Genomic DNA, 22,357 nt, shown 5'->3' on the forward strand with positions numbered 1-22,357 from the left:
ATTTAGATTGTTTCCATTGATCTTTCACATCTATCTCGAGATATCCATAAGCCACATCAGTCTTATGAAAACATCCTTTCCACCCAATCTTAAAAAAAAATTCCATGTGCATGCCTTAGGTAACCGATCTATTGTGAGTGCCAGATTCAATAGCTCTGTTAAATTTAACAGACTGGAATTAATTAAAATTTCCACTTCTGAAATGATTTTTTCTGGTATGTCCATATTTTGGTGGCTTTTTTAAGCAATAAAAGATCTGCTTGATCTTAAGAAAATTAAAGTAAAATGGCTTCCTTGTGCTAAGTATGACTGTAAGATGCTGTTTAGTTGCCAACTATTTCTGAAACAGTGGACCATCTATGTCAAATCTGCTCCAGATGTTTTACCATTTTAAAGGTGGACAGAGAGCATTTTAACTGAATGCCAGTAGTGTTTTTACTTTCTCCTACTGCCAAAGGCAATTTTAAAACCCTGAAACTCCGTGCTAAACAGAGGAAGATCTTTATTTGAATTCTGCGTGGGGCATCCTATTCCTTTATAATCCTCACGACTATATTTGAATGGTGCTGTTTTGTTTCATTTTTCCTCAACTTGAATTTTTTGAAAGTGGCTAACTTAAAGCATTGCTTTCTGATTGAGCATCCTTCAGACAATATTCTATTTTTTAATTGCTAAAGGTGTTTCCCCTCATGTTTTTTCAGGTGGGCCTGAGACCAACATCAAACATGTCTGAACATCCTTTGTCCCCTTTTACTCTTTGTACACCTGCCTGTTGTGCACTTAAATATCTTTTCTCTAATCTCAGGTATTATAGTAACTGTAAGAGCTATTTGCAATAATAGGTCATTTTCAACCCAATTTTCAGTGGAAATGTGATCATCAAGCTTACTGTGCCCTTTTAATCAGGTTGGAATGCAACGATTAATATAATATTATTTACTGGTCACTTGTGGAATATTGCTTAGTAACCTCATAGAAACTAAAGTATGTGTTTTGAGTGTCAATGGGTTCCAAAAAACAGGTTTGATGCCTGATCATGCAACCTCTACTCATTACAAACATAGGTTCCAGAGGGCTTCAGTGCTTTACTCATTAAAGGAAGGACTATTCATATGAACAAGGATTCCAAAATCTTGTGGTTCATTCATAATTCTGCTGATGACACCTTGTATATAATTAATGATCAGTTACAAATAACACTAACTATCTCTTTTCCCCCTTAGCAGATACAAGGAACAATCTTCCCAGCACCAAATTTCAATCCAGTTATGGATGCCCAGATGCTTGGGGGAGCCCTACAGGGAATAGGTGTGTATCCTGAATGACAAGCCAAGCCATCTCTTCCTTCAGCCCATCCTTGGATACACCTTTAGAAAAAGAACAATTGTAGAAACAGGCATCAAGAAAGGAAAGAGATAAGCAATGATTTTTTTAATTGATTTTTAACTAAAAATCATATATCACTGACATTAAAAGAAACTGTGCAATTGCATTGGAAGGAATTAGATGATGTTCAGGGTAGACACAAGCCTATGACAATTTATTCAAAGCTTTTTGGGCGTTTTGTACTAAGCTGCCTTTTCCTAAAGGTTATCTTTTATTTCACCAGCACTCTTGAGACAAAAGAAAAGTCTCTTAATTATCACATCTAAAATTAGCTATTCTCAAAGGATATTGGCTTTTAAAATATCAATTATTGCTGAAAAAAAACAGACAAGATTACCTTATTGATTCTTCTTGAGGCATGTCTAATCTATGGACTGAAAGCAAAAACCAGACAAAAATGCAGTTCACCAAAGCGTTTTTTTCTCTTCAGGGTTTTGTTTTGGGTATTGTTGATATTTCTGGGGGTCAGAATACTGAATCTTTGACTGAGACATTTTCCTTATCAGGATAGCTGTCTGCATGGGAAACTTTCAAATTCACCCTGCTAGGCTTTTTACAAGTATTAAAACTATGGCTGTCAAACAATTAAAAATCTAATCACGTTAACTGAGAAATTTAAAAAAATCACGATTAATTGCAGTTTTAATTGTACTGTTAATAATAGACTATCATTTATTTAAATATTTTGGATGTTTTCTATGTTTTCAAATATATTGATTTCAACTACAACATAGAATACAAAGAGTACAGTGCTCACTTTATATTATTTTTATTACTAAAATTTGCACTGTAAAATAGATAAACAAAAGAAATTGTATTTTTCAATTCATCTCATACAAGTACTGTAGTGCAATTTATTTATTGCTGTGATGGGGTCCGGACTCACCACCGCAGTGCCTCCTGCTGTTCATTCTGGGCATTAGCTCAGTTCATGTGAAGCCGGTGGTGTCCCGTCCGTCTCCCGCCTCTAGATTGGCATCTCAACCCACGTTGCTCTCAGCTTGCGGCATCCTCTGCAGGACACTGCCCTCTGGCAGTGCCCACTGCTCCGGTCTCACTCCCTTCCAGGGGTTTGGTGTTATCAGCAGTCCTTCTCTTTGCCCCAGCCACAATGGCCAACCACACCCCCAAAGTCCACACCCCCTTTTGGCAGGGGTCTGGTGCAGTCCGCGATGGCCACTCCTAATGGCCAGGTGGAAGTGCAAGGGGGAAGAAGGGACCCAGGCCCGCCCTCTACTCTGGGTCCCGACCCAGGACCCTTTGGCAACAGCCTTGCTGCCTGCCCTCCTTCTCTCCTTTTGTTCATCTCTCTCCCTGGGCCGTTTCCCCTTTGGCCCCTTTACACTGGCTAAGCCCTTTGTAATTTGTTTTGAGTTAATCGCTTGAGTTAACTGTGATTAAATGACAACCCTACTTAAAACACCAAATCTGGCATTCTGTCCAGCCATTCTCTTCAGTGGAGAGTATGTGCCTCCATTTAGCTATGTATACTTTGTCCCAGGAAATACCAAAAAGGAGTATTATTAAGTACAATCTGCCTCTTCTTTTTGATTGATTACGTTGTTACATGTTAAGTTTCTCATATTTTACTATTTTTTAAGCAAGAACTTTTAATAAGTCATATTTTCACTGGGATTAAAATAGACAATATTCTGTCTATCACCTATTAAATACAAATTACAATAATACATTTTAATATACTTTAAACTTAATCATGTAAAAACATGGGAACAAACTTCCGTTTTCATGCATGACTACTTATCTACAAAATTAAAGCAATTCGACTTCAATGAAGCTATTTCCATTTACTCCCCACAGCCTTTGCCCTGAGAGTTGGCAGTCTGTTGCCCCAGTCTAGCTAACAATTATGCATGTAAGTAAAATTACTCACATGTGTAGTCCCACTAAGCACAATGGGAGTACTCACGAGTAATGTTACTTATGGAGATAAACAATTGATGTGTTGAACACTAACTTCAAGGATGGACAAACTACTTTTCATTATGAACAAACCTCCTGAAGTAACTATTCTCTGAAAAGTAAAAATAATATACTGGATTTGAAACTGCACACTTCTTGAGTCTGAGGCTATATCATTGAACGGAATGGGAGCTTTGCTATTGACTTCAGTGTGCATGTGATCGGACTCCAGATGAGAAATAAAATGGCATCCATGTCATTCGTGAGAGCCAACAGCCTGCCATGTGGTGAGGAAATGGTGCTCTGCCAATTAAACAAGACTTAATTTACTGTATTACAGACTGATGACATTCTATTCAGGATTTGTAGTTATACTGTAGAATGTTTTATTACCCTGATCAGCACTTGGCAACATAATACAGGCCATAGTTCTTGCAGCTAATATCAAATTTGTCAAAATAGAACCGATGAGTTAAAATTCATACAATAAAATCTGCAGAATTCCAAAAAATCAAGAATTCATTCAGAATAATGCTAAAGTACCTTAAAGACTATCCTCCTCTAACACCATGCTACTCATCACTAAAGTTTCCATTCAAAAACTTCTGTGGGTTACCTGTAACTTTCACTTAAACACTTTGTTATTTGACATTTGAGAAGCTAGTTATTAATCAACCATTCTTCCAAATCAGATGCAACATGACGATTAAAACAATTTCATTAATGGACTTGCTGATATAGAAAATCGTCATGTCAGTTGCATAAAGTAGTATTTATGGAAGGGTTATATAAAGCTGGTAATTGATTAATGAAAACACTGAATGATAACATTACTCATATGGATTTAATGTTACTAATGTGAAACTACATCTGGCAAACTAATCTCATTTGCCCATTTTTAATGCTCTGAAATTTTATTGAAGAAACAACCACTAATTCATGTAAGTGCACAGAAGATGATCAGCAGTCCGATCATGTGTAACAAAAGTAAGATATATTGTAGCGGACACTCATATTTCATCCCGCACAGATTCAGTGCAAGTGTTAAAAATAGATGGAAATAAAAACTTACCAGACATCTAGCCACCTTTATCCATTTGTGTTTCTAAATGAATGGTACGATCTCCCTCAAATAGTCTGCAAATAGCATTGGTAGATATTGAGTTTTCAATTACATTTTTCATCAGATGCCATTTTCAACTAAAAATATCTTGAAATATTTTAAGTTTTCATTTAAGTTGGTCATAGTTTTTGATGAGCTACAGGCTGGATGGATTTTTTTCATGAAGTTCAAGAAATGAAAAATTTAGGATTTTTTTTTAAGTAAAATCTTTTGGTGAAAAAATCATGTAACTTTTAAATCAGCTCTTTGTAAAATTATCACTGTTCCTTCCAGTCCCCCATTGACTTGTTTCTAGTGTGATGCCCACAGAACCTGTCAACTGACCATACCTAAGTCAAGGACCACTGGGGGACTCACAGTTATTGAAAATAACCTTGTGATTGGGAACCATTACTTTAAGCACAGCCTATTATACACATTTTCATATCGCTGTTACCCAAGTTTTCTCTTCTACTTCAATCTCATTTATTACATTCACTTTTATCTTAAATTAGATTGTAAACTCTTCAGGGCAGGGAACCATGTCTTATGTGTATGTACAGCACATAGAACACTAGGACACAATCCTGATTGGGCCTTCTGGTTGCTACCACAGTACAAATATTAAATAAAAATAATTGAAAAGCAGTCTGATCTGCTGCATCCCTAACATTTAGCAGGTACAGTACATGTCACAGTTCAGGGTAACTGCACCTATATTCCCCCACCATCGTCCAGCAAGGACATCCACTCTTGGTTCCTCTGCTGTCATCTCTCTTGGATGGATACATGCACCTCTCCCTTCTGACTGGGGTATTTCAGGGCTGAAAAGTTCCCTGCCTCTACTGTACTATCCCCCAGGAAGCCAGGCTGCCTAAATGGCCAGCCTCTTCACTTTATTTGCTCTTCAAAGACTAATAACTCTGTAATTGCTAGTAGTTAGAAGTAATCTCATTTTTTTCTAAGCAAACCCTTTTATTCTTAAGGTGAAAGCCTTACAGAGTTACAGAGAAAACATTAAAGCTAAGAACTTTATATGAATACTAATAAGCCTATCAGAGATCACCCCCCTCTAATTAGTACTTCAAACCCTCCAGACAGGGTTTTCGTCTGGTGAGCAGCTTTCACTTAGAACTAGCTCCCTATAAGTTAGATTCCCTCCTTTAGATAATTTGGGCCTTTGAAGAGACCATGAATAGGTAATCTGCCAGACAATAGGCTTATCTTTAAGGCACAGTTTAAAAAAAAATAGCTCCTAAAGTGAATAATTTGCATTCTGCTCTTCCCAAGTATTTCCTAGGAACCCCACTCAACCAAAAGTTCAGTCTTGTCTGGTCAATTGTTTTAAGAGTCCTTTGAAGCATACAACAGTTCAGAGTATTTATATGAGTCCTGTCTCCCCTTTAAAAAGTTACATGACATCCCACAATAATACATAAACATTTGCATTTTTAATACAATGGCCTAAGAGACTTTAACTTAAGATTTGTCCTAGATATTGTCATGTCTGTTACACAAAAATCTGACAAAGATCACAGAATCACATTCTGTGAGTACCACTTGTAACCTATTGGTCAAGCAAAGGGTTTATTAAGCAATTTGTCTGTTCTCCTGCAACCGCATTGAGTCAATGTCATTTAAAGGTGCAGTTTAGCTTGTAAAGACCTTTACATAACTTGTATTTTGATTGGCTGGCTCTTTTAATTATTCTTTCCAGGGTGTTGCTACTTTTTGATATAAAGATAAGGATGGCTGGCCCATCAATATAAGAGTATTAAAACCTCAGCTTTGTGCAAGTCACTGCCACCTTCCTTGGAATTCTACCCCTTTTGTACCTCCGAAGCGCCACTTTTTTATAACCTGTTGAATCATACACTTTTCCAGTAAGAGATGACATGATTTTGTCCTGGGAATGTCATTAAAAAGCCAAGTCATATCAAATCATCAAGAGTTCTCTTTTGGGAGATAAAAGCAAAATAAGTGAATTAATTGTGAATTATTTTTTACCTTCTTTGAGTTTTAGCAGTCACACTGATTGCATATTAATTAAAATATTGCTCAAAGTGACTGAGGAGTAACCGAGAAACATCGGGCTACATAGGTCCCCAATTCTCCTATTTTTCTCTTATATAATTCCATTGGCTGCCTTGGAATTATTCCTGATACATCCTGGCCCCATAAATTGGATTTTCCACATGTGGGGAGTCCTCAGCTGGTAAGGAATTTGTGTATGATATTCCTTTCTCAACCTGGCCAGGAGGATGCCTGGCCAGATGGTTACTGTAATCCACCAATTCCTAGCTGGCACAGCACTCTTGTGCAGGGATGCCTTTACTAGCCAGTGGAATTTAAGACATCAGTTCAGCAAAGTATTGAAACATGTGCTTACCATTAGGCACATAAGTAGTCCTAGTGAAATTAATAGGACACAATGTCTGAAAATTAAACGTCTAATAGGTGTTTTTCTTAATAGGGCCTTAAATTGGCTCAGAAGAATTCTGAGACTGGGATCAGTGTAGCACCAGACTCATGATCAGGGAGTTGCAAATGACTCTTTTCTGCTATGCCTAGCAGATTCTGGGTGCAGCAGAGAAGTCAATCGATACACAAAAGTGTGCCACTATTGTATTCATAAGTTTTTCAAATGGATTTTCTATTCATTTTGCAAGGCTTCTCTTTCATTGCTGTGTCAGACTCATTTCAGTGCTCAGTTAAAAGTTGTGAGGCTTGACCAAGCATCATCAGCATTGAAAACATATCACATTCCATAAATTGATGCAATTAAAATTCTAAGACTAAGTCTACAATGTAAAACAGGAGAAACATTTTGCTCCAGAGCAGATAATCTGTGATTTTTGTTGCAATGGTTCTGAAATGTAGCCTCTCTCAAATGACCTTCAATAATTCCCAAACTATTTATGCTCCCACTCAGTGTCTTACCCCACACCACAGACAAGATTATTAATAGTAAAGGTTTGGTTTAATAACTGCTGCTTAAAACAATAATTTTTCCCATGTAAAAAGAAGAAACAAGAACATAGTATTGTGTTTCTTTTTACACAGAAAAAACACTTTTCATGTTTTCAGCAGCAACAGTTCCTGCAGGTCTTATATAAGAAATAACAGATGAATTTGGCCTATCTCCACTAAAATCAATTGAGCTCCATTGGGAAAGAATTTGTCTGGGAATGTCATTAAAAAACCAAGTCATATCAAATCATCAGGAGTTCTCTTTTGGGAGATAAAAGCAAAATAAGTGAATTAATTGTGAATTATTTTCTATCTTCTTTTGAGTTTTAGCAGTCATACACTGATTGCATAAATTTAGCAGGTAGCTCTAATCACCAGTTATAAGCTAATGATCATAGATAACCTTCTTCCACAAAGTAATCCTTGGTCCTAATGCATCATTCGGAAATCAGTATTAATAAATAATCCTTCAACATTATATTTTACACCATCCAAATGAGCACCTTATTCAGCAATTTTACAACCAATGGTCCCTGTGTAAATAGCCATTCCATTACTGGAAATCAATAAGTCGAAAATGACAATTTAATGAGCATTGTCACATCCAAACTCAACTTTCCAGTCCTAGCTATAAATTCTACCTGAATGTCTAGTTCTCATTTGATGAAAGCCTTTATCCAATTTTACTGATGTTTTCAAGTCCATTCCCCTTGAGAGTATGGTAATACATCTGATGATAATACAGATTTCTTGACTATTTGTCAGTAGTACTCCAGCAAGTGAAAGGTACATAAGCATGATAAATATTATTGATGTTTGTAAATATCAATCTGTTGAGTTTTTTCTGCAAGAAATGTGGTTAATGCATTTGAACAAAACATGGTATCTTACTTACACTCACCAAACAATGATAAATATAAGTAAAAATTTAATTTAAGCATTTGGTCTTGTTTCCTTTTCAGGTTGTGAAAAGGACATGGTGATTGATATTCTAACACAGCGTTGCAATGCACAAAGACTTATGATTGCAGAGGCTTACAGGGACATGTATGGCAGGGTATGATGACATCGTTTTGCATATGTCCACACTTATAACTCTCCTGTACTTATTGCTGTTGGCCTTTTCATCAGGTCATTTTCTGGAACCCAATCTCTGGCATGAAGCTGTATCACCAGCTGATTGACAGACAACTACTTAATTTATATGACTATCAATACCTCTGCAGGTTTTAGACTGTCATTTATCATTTATGTGACAGTGGAAGTTAAACATCTGTTTAGACATAAAGAACTAAGAAGGAAACGAAGTAGTGAGTGAACTGTGGGAGAAGAAACTTTCCATGTTCCTCTACTGATTTTACATTCATTCTTTAGAAATACCTCTATCTTCCCCTCACCCCAGCTTCTCAAATATAGTTTGTTTTCCTGATTAAGTAAAATGCCCAAAGTCACACATTGTAAATTCTCTGTGCCACTGAGTACCCATTGGTACATAGGAAATAAGTTTTCTGATAGAGATATGGTGATATGTAAATAATGTTTGTAAGGTGCTTCAGAACTTGTATGAGATCAGATCTGCTCACATCCAGAAGTGATGTGGCACAATTTATGTTATAATACACCATCACCAATTTTTGTACTAAAATACACACACACACACACACACGCGCGCGCGCACACACACGCTTTTCAAATATGAGAGGACAGAAGCTTGGGTAGCTTTTGTCTTCTGATCAGATTCTATTTTTTAAATATTCTATTTAAATTTTTTAAAAGCACCTACCATGAACATTAGCATCTCTTATACATGTTACAGGAGGCAATATTACCTAGTGGATAGAGCGGTGACCTGGGACTCAGTAGACCTGGATTCTATGCTCAACCCTATAACTGATCTGCTGGGTGCCTTTGGGCAAGCCATGTCGTCAGTCTGTGCCTCAGTTTCCCCATCTGTAAAATGGGGATAAAGACACTGACTTTCTTTGTGAAGTGCATTGAACTCTACAGATGCAAAGGGCAATGCAAGAATCAGATTTTATTATTATATACAAAAAATACACAACTAATGAAAAATCCTGTGATTAAACTGACCAGATTTTCCTCAGTCATAATAGAAATTAGGCCAATAGCTTGAGTTAAATCCAATTTCCCTGAACTCTGGATCACCCAGTCCCCCTCAATCTACCAGCTCACCACAACCCTGAGAAAAGAGATTCTCCTTGAGAAGTGTCTTGATACTTATACTGGAGCTTCTGAGCTGGGAGAGTGTTCTCCATAACCAGACCTTAACTTTTGAACTTACTCCCTCCCTGATCCAAAATTGCCCAAGTTTGTTGATTTTTATATAGGCTGCAAAGCCCACCTGTTTTCTGAGACAATGAAGGGATGGAGGGTCAGAAGGAGAGCTGGTATTTATGGGTTTGGTATTTATGGATATTTATGTTTGAACTTCATGTTCATGTTTAGTTGGTTATTTTCTGGTTTGCAGGGAGTGGGCTGATGATTTTGTCTTGATTATTATATCTCTAAACAAAGGTAAAGAAAGGTTTTTGTGTTATAAATCAAAATGAATAAACTACAACTAAGCCATAGCTCATCTCACCTTTCAACTTCTGTTGTTCTACTTACATTTAATTGAAATAACTAGAACATCAGTATGTATATAAGTGAATTCTATTACCTAGATATCTAAACTACTTTTATGCCTCCTATCACTATACCTGAATACCTCAGTCTTTAATTTGTACATCTTCACAACACCCCTGTAAAGTAGGTAGTGTTGTTATCCCCCTTTACCAAGAGGGAATAGAGACACAGACACTTCACAAAGTCACACAGGAAATCTGTGGCAGAACCTAGGTCTCCCCAGTTGTAGGCTGTATCCCTAACCACTATACCATCCTTCCTCTCTAATATAACTGTAGTAGTTGCCATTAAAGAGTTAGCTTTTGCCAACACTTACTACACAGTTACCATAAATTCCTTCATTAAGTGTGGTGAAAACTGTGGTAATCTCAGACAGTGTGTGTGGAAATAGTCGGTAATTGAGGTTTAATGATTTCTGCCATACCAGTTATGTTTGGGATTGAGTCAAGAGTTTTAAAAAAAATCAAATAGTGTTCATTATAGGCAATGTAACAACTTTTAACTGTATTTTGTTAAGAAACTGAGCTTATCTAATCATGCTAATCTCATCTCAGATGTGTGTACAGTCCACAGCAGAAACCCTGTACACAGCATTTCTTTTCATCAAGTGCTCCTCTTATATTTTTCTGGAATATTTTCTGCAACTGGAGCTATCATTATAATAAAATAAAAAGTTAATGATATTTTATTTTAAATTATTGAACGTATGGGTAACTGGGATATAAATCTATATTATTTGCAGAAAGAATTGCCAGTTCCTTTTTAGGGGATGGAGTTCACATGTGGTTTCAGATATTCTGTATCAATGGAAGATAACTCCTGTTGTGTCTATTTAATTCAACAGTTTGGATTTTCATTTTAAAATCCTGAAACAAACAATAAACAACAAAACAAAAAAATAGATTCCTCTAGGTCAATTTTACCTTAAATTCATCCTCCTTTTCCCACCTCCCAGGAATAGCCTCTTGGCCCTGTAACGTTGATGGCTGCAGGCCTCATGATAAGGGGGAATTGGAAATGTAAAGGAGAATCTCTGTTTTCATTTTTAAAGCAAGTTTTAGCCCTTTTTTCAATGTAAACAAGTCGCTAATGTTAAAAGGAACAAGCAGAATGTATGGGGTAGAGAAGAGTCGAAAGATACACAAATTAAGTGAAATTAGTCAATTATTGGGTGCATTTTGCTAACCTTCCCAAAAGTCTTTATGCCAACCCTATGTAAAGTTATGTGGAAATAGAGGTCAGTAATTAGTTACTATTTGGTTGAAGGAGCAGGCAAAAATGCTAAGGGTCTGCGACTTCTCCACATCCTCCCTCTCTCTCTTCCTCATCCCATTTCTCTGGTTTATAGCTCTCTCTCATGGGACATGTTCAGCTTTAATATTTTGTTTTGATTTTTTTTTAAATTCATCGAACAGGCCACTGTGTAGACACATATATCAACTTCACATGTTTAGACCTCTCTCTAGATCAATTTTTAATATGGTAGCTATTGTGCTTTCAGTAGGATCCTGTTCATATTGACACTAACATGAATTACAAACTGGAAATGGGCCAAATTAAAGGCAGAAATGGATAAAAGCAAATGTTGAAGTTAAATACCTTCTGAACTGTCTGGGTGATTCAGACATATCCAGAAACTTAGAGATTCCATCTTACAATTAGCCTTTAAGGATTTCTCAGAGAGACAATTGGCAATTTTTAATAATGACATCTTAGATTTGTCTTTTCTTATTTTTCACTACTTCTCTTCATTCTACCCTAATTCTGATTGCCGGGGATAATTTTTAATTAGTCTCCATTTGTATTATTAATCCATATTCCCACAGGCATGCTGTCAGCAGTAAAATGCCTTAATGAATTAATTTCAATTCTGTGTATGATTTAGTAGTTATCAAATGTATCTAATGCACATTCAGGGAAGATTACATATTGTTTCTTCATCATAAATTCATTTTTTAATTTGTATGTCTCCTTCCTCATTGCTACTCTGTTTACTAAATTCATTATACTCAGATATCCTGTGCTTATCTTTAATTATCCTCCTTCTGAGAGATAGAGAGGCTTTTATATTAATTATGTTCTTATTTTCAGTTATAGTTTTTCTACCAACCCCATGGATCTCTTGGTAATGAAAAATCTTCACCAATACACAAAAAAAAGTGTTTAAGACAAGTTGCATTGGAAGAAACACCCTTAATAGTTTTGGTTCAGTCCATCAAAAGCAAAGTCTCTATCTTTGGACTGAAAGAAGATATACATGGGGGAGGTGGGGGGACTGACTGGTTTATGGGATTGGAGTCCATTTGATCACTGATTCAAATCCAACTTCAGGTCAGTAGGAATCTGGGCCCAGGTCCTCAAAGGTATTTAGGCTCCTAACTTCCATTGATTTCAAGATTAAGGCACCACTGCAATCCACAGAACCCTCACTCAGTTGGAGTCAAAACTCACTGCCTAAATTTCCACAGTAAAAAAACTCACTATATGTCTAATCTTCTGCTATAACCCTGGCCTATCTCATGCCTCAAGTTAGGCATAGATAGATGCCCATCTCACCTGCAAAGCCTGATCCAAAGAGCTAGGTGGAGGAGGAGTTAACACCCTCCCTTATAAACTTTAGCCCAGTGCTTAGGACACTCACCTGGGATGTGGGAGACCACAGGCGTCAACGCCGGTGGGTACTCGTACCCCCCCCGGCCCCGCCATGACAACGCCCCTCCCTGCCCCTATTGGATCCCTCCCCAAATCCCCACCCAGGCCCAGCCTCTTCCCCAAGCGCACCACTTTCCTCCTCCTTCCCCCTCCCTCCCTCCCAGGCTTGCTGTGTGAAACAGCTGTTTTGCGGCACAAGTGCTGGGAGGGGGGGGAGAAGCAGGATGCGACAGCATGCTCAGGGCAGGAGGCAGAGCGGAGGCGGAGGTGAACTGGGGCGGAGCGGGGTCCTGCCAGAGAGTGCTCTGCATCCAACAATTTTTCCCCGTGGGTGCTCCCGTCTCTGTGGGAGACCCCAGTTGATTTCCCCCTCTGCCTGAGGGAAAGGAATTTTAACAGGTGTTTTCCACCACACGTGAGTGCCCTAATCACTGAACTAGGGAGTTATTCTCACTCTCTCTCGCCTACTTAATAATTTAGAACGAAGTGGAATGGCTTAACAAGAGAGATTGAGATACACCTTCTTCCCACGCCCCCAAGAATAGAATTATAGGACTGGAAGGGACCCCAAGAGTCATCAGGTCCAGTCCCTTTCACTCATGGCAGGACTAAGTATTATCTAGACCATTCCTGAAAGGTATTTGTCTAACCTGTTCTTAAAAATCTTCAATGATGGAGATTCCACAACCTTCCGAGGCAATTTATTCTAGTGCTTAAGCACCCTGACAGTTAGGAAGTTTTTCCTAATGTCCAACGTAAATTTCCCTTGCTGCAATTTAGGCCCATTACTTCTTGTCCTATCCTCAGAGATTAAGAAAAACAATTTTTTCCTTCCTCCTTGTAACAACCTTTTACACACTTGAAAACTGTTATCGTATTCCCCTCTCAGTCTTCTCTCTTCCAGACTCAACTAATCCAATTTTTTCAATCTTCCCTCATAGGTCATGTTTTCTAGACCTTTCATCATTTTTGTCACTCTTCTCTGGATTCTCTCCAATTTTTCTGCATCCTTCCTGAAATGTGGCTCCCAGAACTGGACACAATACTCCAGTTGAGGCTTAATCAGCATGGAGTAGAGCGGAAGAATTACTTTTCATGTCTTGCTTACAACATTCCTGCTAATACATCCCAGAATGATCACTTTTTTGCAACAGCGTCACACATTTGACTCATATTAAGCTTGTGGTCCACTATGACCCCCAGATCCCTTTCTGCAGTACTTCCTCCTCGGCAGTCATTTCCCATGTTCTCTGTGCGTGTGTATATAAATCTCTCCTCTGTTTTTTCCACCAAATGCATCCGATGAAGTGAGCTGTAGCTCACGAAAGCTTATGCTCTAATAAATTTGTTAGTCTCTAAGGTGCCACAAGTACTCCTTTTCTTTTTGCGAATACAGACTAACACGGCTGCTACTCTGAAATCTAGTGGTTCAGGCACTCACCTGAACAGTGGAGAACCCTTCTTCAAATCCCTTTTCCTCTTCAGATGGGGAGAGGGAGAACTGAAGTAGGTTCTCCCACATGAGTACCCTAACCCCCAGTTAGTGGTTAGAAGGGAGTCCATCTCCTCTTCATCCCATTTAGTATGGAGCTAGGCAGGCACATAAATCAATCTCACAAGAAATAGCTCAGGTATCTAAACCAACATACTCCAGGAGATGGGTTCCCAGTTGTGTATCGAATGCAGAGATAGGTCTCTTCCTGCAGCTCAGACACAGACACCTAACTCTGTGAGAGTGGCAGGACTTAGGCACTCCTCTCCTCAAGCAGCTGCTGTTGGCTAGTCTTGTCAGCTGGCTTTTGTGGATCATATTCTCAGATGCCTATCTCTCTCCATGCATTGTGTAGGGAGTCTAGGCATCTAACCCAGAATTTACAGTGATTTAGAGATACATAAAATTTAGACAGTGTAATGCTAAGAATCTGGGTCCTTTGTGGATCTGGGTCCTGATGCCTGCTTAGTAGTGTATAGGAAGTAAGTGAATAGGAATCCACACAATAACACACCACTACTGCAAGTGACAAGCTTTTTGGCAGTCTTAAGAGTTGAAAGCCTCAAACAGGTAAGGAGTGAGTGAGCATGGACATTCTCATCCCCTCAATAAGCACATTATAGATCAGTGCGGAGGCATGCATATGAGGCTGTGGAGAAGCTTCCAGTGCCATCATACTAGTTTTGTTAATCCAGTACCTTTCACAAGTCCTGAATTCAGTTAAAATAAAAAACAAAAAAGGAAGAAACGTACACTAACTGCCAATAACAAGATTTTTCATTGTCTGGGGAGTGAATACCACTGGGGGGGAAAACTCCCTAGAAATCTCCTATACCCCAAAGAAAGGATCCATGAAGAGAATCCTTTAGTAGTGAGGAAGAAGCAGTATATAGTTTCCAGGGGGAAGATTCTCAGCTGAGGGTCTGCCCCAAGAAGTATAACTACGTGATATGTCACAATATGCAGCAATGTTTTTAGTTTCCCATGTGTATTACAGCTCCATGTTCATCGTTAAAAACAACGAGAGGGACATTCGCTACTTAGCACTTACCCATAAGTCTCATTAACCTTAACAGGAATCACGTACTGGTATCCAAGAGAAAAAAGTCCAACAAATGTGATAAGTGCAAATGGACACATTCACTAAATAAGTCTAGTATTCACAAAGTATAGCAGAGGAAGGGTGCTGGAAAATAGGGAAAGATAAGCAAAGATAAAATCTTCCCTCATGTTGCCTCTCTCATCAGGGACAGCTTCCTTGTCATTTTAGATTCCTGACTAAACTCCAACTCTTCTCCCTGACAAATGACTAGAGGAATTTTTGGCTGAAAGATTTATTTCAATCCGAAAATGCTGATTTGTCAAAACAGAAATGTTTTGTAGGAAGAAGTTAGGTTCAACAAATTTTTGTCAAAAAAGGTTCCTCAGGTCCAGGATAGAATGTCAGGGAGGAACAGGACTAAGAGAGATTATAGTCCTGTGGTTACAGCATTCTCTGGCCTACGTAACAGAGTCCTTGCTCCAAATCACTGTGTCTCTAGCTCTGTTTTGCTTGCTAAAGCTGTTACATTTTTTATAAATAATTAAATATTGCTTGAGAGAGTGACTGACTATAACTTAGAGGCTAGGCCACTAACCAGAGATGGAGGTTCAAGTCCCTGCTCAAATGAAGAGTTATGCACTCCAGAAGCACTCCAGCAAAAGAGAATGAAAGAGTGGGTAAGCAGACTAGCCAATAGTCCGGTGGTTAGGGTACCTAGGTTACAAAAACTCACATTCAAGTCCCCCTCTGCCTGATTCAGATCATTCCAGGCAAAAATGCCATAATCACCAGCCTAGAGTCTCCTATTTTTTTTTTTTTTTTTTTTTTTTTTTTTTTTACTTTGTGTGAAGTAAAAAAGGTTTTGGATTCATCCGGATGTGGAATGAGTCCATTCTCAAAATCTTGACAAGTTTCACCAGCTGGGAAAACTGTTTTCTGTCCAACTCTACATTACAAACCTACTTACAAATATAGTTGAGTACAACCCATAAAATATAGCTGTGGTGACTTCCCGCAAAGGCTGTTTCCATAGGCACATCTAAGGGTCTGGGTTCGTAAAGATTTGCATACACAAGTTGAGGGAGAATGTTTCATAGCGGATTGAAGACCCTTTTAAAAATTTGGCCCCAAATGTCTTTCCTTACCAGTGTCAGTCTTTTCCATTTCTAAACATTGGGGGTTTTTTCACCTATGTTCTAATTAACCAACATTGCTGTGTTCTTTTTCTTTCTTTATGTACAGTAGCCTTGCTCATATTATCAACAAGGATATGCACAGCTTTGAGAAAAGAGTTTTTGTTACTTAACTGTAGCCACAATCCAACCTGCAGGGCTCATCTTTTTATTATATCACAAAAATAATTGCTAGTTTTTATTTTTAATGCTTTCAATGATTAATATTCCACTGCACAGCAAGAGTATCACAATAATCCTGATTATCTTTTTTCCAAGGATTTGATTATGGACCTGAAAGAGAATCTCTCTCATCACTTCAAAGACATTATGGTTGGCCTGATGTATCCACCTGCATCCTATGATGCCCATGAGCTCTGGCATGCCATGAAGGTACTTGTCTAACTAAAAAATACTTAGACAATTACTTATAGGCACTGATTACAACAATTCACATCTGTTTCATAGATTCTTTGACATATAACTGAATGATAAACTGTTAAAAAGGCATTTCTCAGTTTAGTGGGAGAGAAGAAATATTCGGTACTATACAATTTACATGTATTTATATATTAAAGGCAATATAAATAATCTAGCCTTAAAAATACAGCAATCATTTAACAGATAAATATGAACAGATAACTGAAGAAAACAACATATTTCTACAGTATGGTTTCTTAACTGAAATGTAAGGCCCTGATCTGGTTTACACATGTTCTCAGATATGCTCATACAAGTAGTCCCATTTAATCTTTCTCATGAGATTATTCATGGGCATAAAGCTAAGTGTTTAGCTTAGTTTAGTGTTTAGGGTTGAACTGCACCCTAATACCTACCTTACTCTTCTATAAATCAGTGACTATCCTTTAACATTTTAATTTCATTCCCATTTTCAAGGCTAGGAACTATTTTATTGTATTAAGCAATCATTGACAGCAAATAAAATAAGCACCAACTTTGTCATTTTTTAACAGTTGATATCAAGGCACATTTAGAGCTACTGGTATATTTTTAAAATGATGGTTAGCAGTGAGATTATTATAGCCCATTAGTAGCATCAGAAGTACTATTTTTATCACTATTGACCAGGATTGGCAAATCTAGAATTTTTCTGCATTTGAATCAAATTTGTGCTTTTTTACACTCTTGTACCTTAATTGTGGAGTCAATGGGATTCCTCGGATGCTTAAAATAATGCATATACATAACTCTGCAGAACAGGGGCCTTGCTGACATATTCTTCTCCTGTTCTAAATGCAGAATTCTCATTGTCATTAACAAGAGCTGTATGCACCTATCAAAAGTAGTATATGTAGCATGCATTCACCTGAATTCAAACTCACAAACAGAAGTCAACAACCTTGTGGGGAAATGTAATGATTTGCAATTCTGCATGGTATGTCAGTAATGAAGAAGTATTTCATGTAAAAATCAAGTACTGTTGTAAACAATCCAAAACATACTTTTAAGTAATTCCAAAAAAGAAAAACTGGAAGCACATCATGTTATTGATGTTCAAATACATTTAAAATTGTCTAAACCCCTAGCACAATTAGGGTCAACAATATATGTTTGATATATACATTAAATTTTTTACAAAGTCCCACATATTTAGAAGGGCTTTATTCCTCCCTAGGAATGAAATTCATCCCAATGCATTTTCCCCTTTGGTAGGGCATTGTCTCACTCTCCATGTTGCCTTAGCAATAGGACACTTCACTTGCTTAACTTTAAGTGTTAGTGTTGGAGGTTCAGTTCTAATACTAATTACACTGAAGCTAATCAGTAACCCTGAAAAGACTGAAATCAGTACTCTTATTAACACAGAAATAACCCATAAAAATAAACCATGAACTCCTCAAACAGAGACTGTCATTCTTTCACTGTCCTTGACAAATATTACAATTGTATAGGAAGCCATTATCTCTACTAGTAATGACCTTGCTTGTTTGCTATTTTTTCCTTGCAGGGAGCAGACATGGAAGAGAACTGTCTAATTGATATATTAGCCTCAAGATCAAATGGGGAGATCTTCCAAATGAAAGAAGCCTACTTAATGCGTATTGTTTATTTTATTTAAGTATACAGTAGCATATCCTGCAAGGGTGCAATTCTGACTAAGGGTGTTCTGGATATAGTTGCATGACTGAAAGAGCTAGACTTCCAAAGATGAATTCTTAAAGCCAATTGTTTTCCCTCTTTCCTTGTTTCAGGATAATTGTACATCAAAGACTGAAGCAAAATGTATAAATTAAGTTTAAATTTTTATTGTATGATCATAAAAATATCTCAGTATTTTTAGACATTCAGGATTCTGTGATCTTTGAAATGTCTCTCAGTCCACAGACTGATATTTTTGGATTATAACTTTTGGAGGAAAATTCAACTCTTTAAATCTTTAAAGAGAAGGAGGGATTTTGTTTGTTTTGGGGGGGGTTGTTTGTTTGTTCTCTATCTTATAACTATCTCACTCATTCTACAGTAATTGTCATTTTAGGCTTGAATCCACAGTCACTGTTTAGGTAAAAATCCTATTAAAGTCACAGAGGTTCTTGTTAGCAGTGGAGACTACAGACTGGATCTTCTTAGGTGTTTAGGCACCTAAAAATACAGATAGGCACCTCATAGGATTTTCAAAAGTGCATAAGCAGGTTAAGTGAATTAGGTGTCTCTTGTGAAAATCCTTTTGAAGATCTATCCCCACATGAGTAGGCATTTATTGCTCATTGCAGAAGGAAAAGTGTTAAAAGATTTGCAAATGTCAATATACTAAAGTATATTTTTTATTCTAGTTATTCATCACTGTTTGCAAATCTTCACTAACGTTATTCAGAGAATATTTGTGCGTTCTATAAATTACACGTTTAACACAAGTTTGTTGTGGTTTTCACCTCAGAATACAACAATGATCTTCAACAAAACATTTATTCTGAGACTTCAGGCCACTTCAGAGACGCACTTATGAACCTCGCTCAGGTACTGTACAAACTCAAAAAAAGTTCTACATTTTTTTAAAATGCAGAACCATCTTCTAATATTGTTGAAGGAGCCTCAGATTTTAAATTGGCTATAGTTAAAACTAATCCATGCTGACTATGGTTGAAAAGCTACAATTTTGAAGGGGCAGCAAAAAGGGAAAGATTAGAATTTAAATTCTTTCATCTGCTTTCCCTTTGGTTTTTGAATGCAACCATAAGTCAATTGAGTATTTTATTGAACAAGAATCTGAAAATTCCAGCATCTGACCCTATGCTCAGAAAAGAGAGTATCTTCATATCCAAATGAGATTTTCTTTCACAAGCTCTATTTTTCTTCATTAATGGAGTGTACTGTCCATATTACGGTTTGTATGTCACATAGAAAAATGGAGAAATAGCTGACCTGACTATGCAAGAAATTATTAAACAGATCTTTATATTCCTTCTGTTTTCAAAAAAACACATTCTTTTTGCTGAAGAAATCTTCCAAACAACATGCTGTTTACACTGTGATGGTACTTCATGCAGGAAGATTGTCAATATTATTTACAAACTTCCTGATCCTGTAAAGTGCTTGAGGGCTTTTTTGTTGAGATGTGGTCAATTCTGAATGAATTAGGAGACTGTCAGCAGCTCAAAATTGGTGATCAACTCTTTACAGAATCAAACCCTAAAGTGTTGTGCCATAAGGCAAGGGACAGAAGATACTGGGGACAATAAATGGGGACAGTAAATACTGTTATCAAAAAGACACAGAGGGGGAAAATGCCTTCATGCTAGTGCCCTAAATAATTTTGTTTGTATTTCAGGAATTATTACATCTTAAATATCTAAATATGTTTAGCGTGAAAACTGAATTGGGGACGTTCACAATATGGGTCAAAAGCAACAGGTGCACTGTCAGAAATCTACATGTACTTTTGTACCTGCATTTGTTTTTACAGATAGGTACACAAATGACTGTTAGCACATGGAAAATGGAGAGCTGCAGTTAGAATGAGCAATTATGGTTGCACCTGGACCAGAAAATTTGACTCTATATTAGTATTACATGAAAAAAACAAAACAAAAAAATTTCTACATTAAAAGAACACTAGGGTTGACAAGTCAACCAGCCAAAAGTTAGGAAATACCAGGATTAAGGTTTCCTAAGAAACTTTATTTTGGTTCCCTTGTACATATGCATTATGATACAGTCTTATTGTGTTTTTTTCCACATGACCCCTTCCTCATTCAGTGCACAGAATGGACAGTGCTTATTTAATAAGCATTCAGTATTTCTCTTTATCCTGATTATTCAGCATGTAGCTGCATGCATTATTTCGTGAGTAACATCAAGTCCTGGACATCTTTGAAAATTTTGGTTTATGTGACTTTCCAAGTACCACATAGGAACTATGTGGAGAGGCAGGGGAAGTATCTAATTTTTCTGGGTGGCATTCAGTTGCTTTAATCATAAAACCATCTGCAACAGTGCGCAGCAAGTGAGTACTTATTGAAGATCTGGGGGAGGGTAGGTGCAAGTCCTGCCCTCATCTAAAGGCTCCTCCCCCAGCCTAAGAGGAGGAACTACTGAACCCAGGTCTCAATTGAAGTCAGGGGACAACTGATGAATAACAGGAATGGGAGTGAGGGTAGAATTGCCAACTCTGACTGAAGCTATTCCAGGAGATTTTTTTTCCAACATGACATAATGTCATTTTCTTAAAATATCCTATTAAAATCTCCAGGATTGCTTTCAACTCACCAGGAGATTGATGCCGATTCCTGGAGACTCTAGGCCAATCCTGGAGGTTTGGCAACCCTAAGGGAAGGTCACAGGGTCAAAAGCAAGGAAGGAGACACTGATCAGAGAACCCCAGACAGCATCCTCTGCTCCTCAATGGCGTCAGGGAGCCAGTGGATGCAGCCCAGAGAAACACTGCTTGGATGCGTGGAGGGAGGAGTGGAAATAGGCCTCACAGTCACAGAGCACCTCCCCATCCAGCATCCTCCTCTTGGTATGGTGGATGGCCACTTTGGCCATTGGCAGGAGGAGGTTGATGAGGAGGTCTCATGACTTTGTGGGGCCACAGCTGGGGTGTGCATAAATCAGAAGGTGCGGTGAACAGTGCAGCCATAACCTAAGGAGAAGCTGGAAAAGGGGCTGCAGCCTGGCACACTCTAGATAGATGTGCACCAGGGTCTCCCTCATACCACACATGGGGCAAGAAAGGTGAATTGCACTAACTACATGCCCATGCTCATGACTCCGTGAACGAGCTGCCAACTAATATCTCCCGCGGGCCACAAGACCAATGTGGAATACAGATTGGCCCACCAGAGTTCCTCACCCTCCACCGGTGGTAGGAAATCCCACCACTCAATGGCAGGGTTGGACACGAGGGTGAGGAAATGAAAGGTGTGGAGCACACGCGTGTACAGCTATGCATTTTCTTTTCTTTCTTTTTTTTAATCAGGGTAGTACACAAAGACCCCAATCAGGATTGTTAGGTGATGTACAAAAATATGAAGGCCTGGCCCCTGCTCCAAAGAACTTTCAGTCATAGTAAGTCTTAATGATTAAGGCACTGATTCAGCGTGATTCTTAAAACATTTTACCCAATTTTAGGCACATAAATAGTCCCAATGAAGCCAAGGTGACTTCTCACATGCTTAAGGATAGGAAAGTGCTTACACACTTTACCAAATTAGAGCCTAATTCAATACCATGTAATTTTAGGTCCTTATCCTGCCAACATTCATGCATGTGAGTAATTTTACATACAAGAATAAAGGGCACTACTTATGTGTGTATTTGCAGAATGGGGGCCTTGTTTGTACAGAATCTTTCATACAAACTTTGAGGAATATTCTCAATGGGTATAAATCATCATAGGTTCATTAACTCCAATTAAACTATGCCAATTATACCAGTTGATGAATATGACCAATTCATACCAGCTGATGAACTGGATCATTATCTCAAAATGCTTTGCAGAGTTAAACAATAAATAA

General features: G+C 37.9%; 1 protein-coding gene across 1 annotated transcript in view; it reads left to right on the plus strand.

Annotated features, from left to right (window-relative positions):
• The first annotated feature begins 305 nt into the window (after window positions 1-305).
• The window catches only part of ANXA10 (annexin A10), a 33,402-nt gene continuing 11,350 nt past the window's right edge, over window positions 306-22,357 (plus strand). Inside the window, exons 1-6 of the mRNA XM_038400520.2 lie at window positions 306-311; window positions 1,224-1,308; window positions 8,341-8,435; window positions 16,662-16,775; window positions 18,352-18,442; window positions 19,279-19,358. Of these exons, the coding sequence (XP_038256448.1) occupies window positions 306-311; window positions 1,224-1,308; window positions 8,341-8,435; window positions 16,662-16,775; window positions 18,352-18,442; window positions 19,279-19,358 (471 nt within the window). The remainder of the gene's footprint in view (window positions 312-1,223; window positions 1,309-8,340; window positions 8,436-16,661; window positions 16,776-18,351; window positions 18,443-19,278; window positions 19,359-22,357) is intronic.

The sequence above is a fragment of the Dermochelys coriacea genome, chromosome 4 (genome assembly GCF_009764565.3).
Source record: "Dermochelys coriacea isolate rDerCor1 chromosome 4, rDerCor1.pri.v4, whole genome shotgun sequence".
NCBI classification, from domain to species: domain Eukaryota; kingdom Metazoa; phylum Chordata; order Testudines; family Dermochelyidae; genus Dermochelys; species Dermochelys coriacea.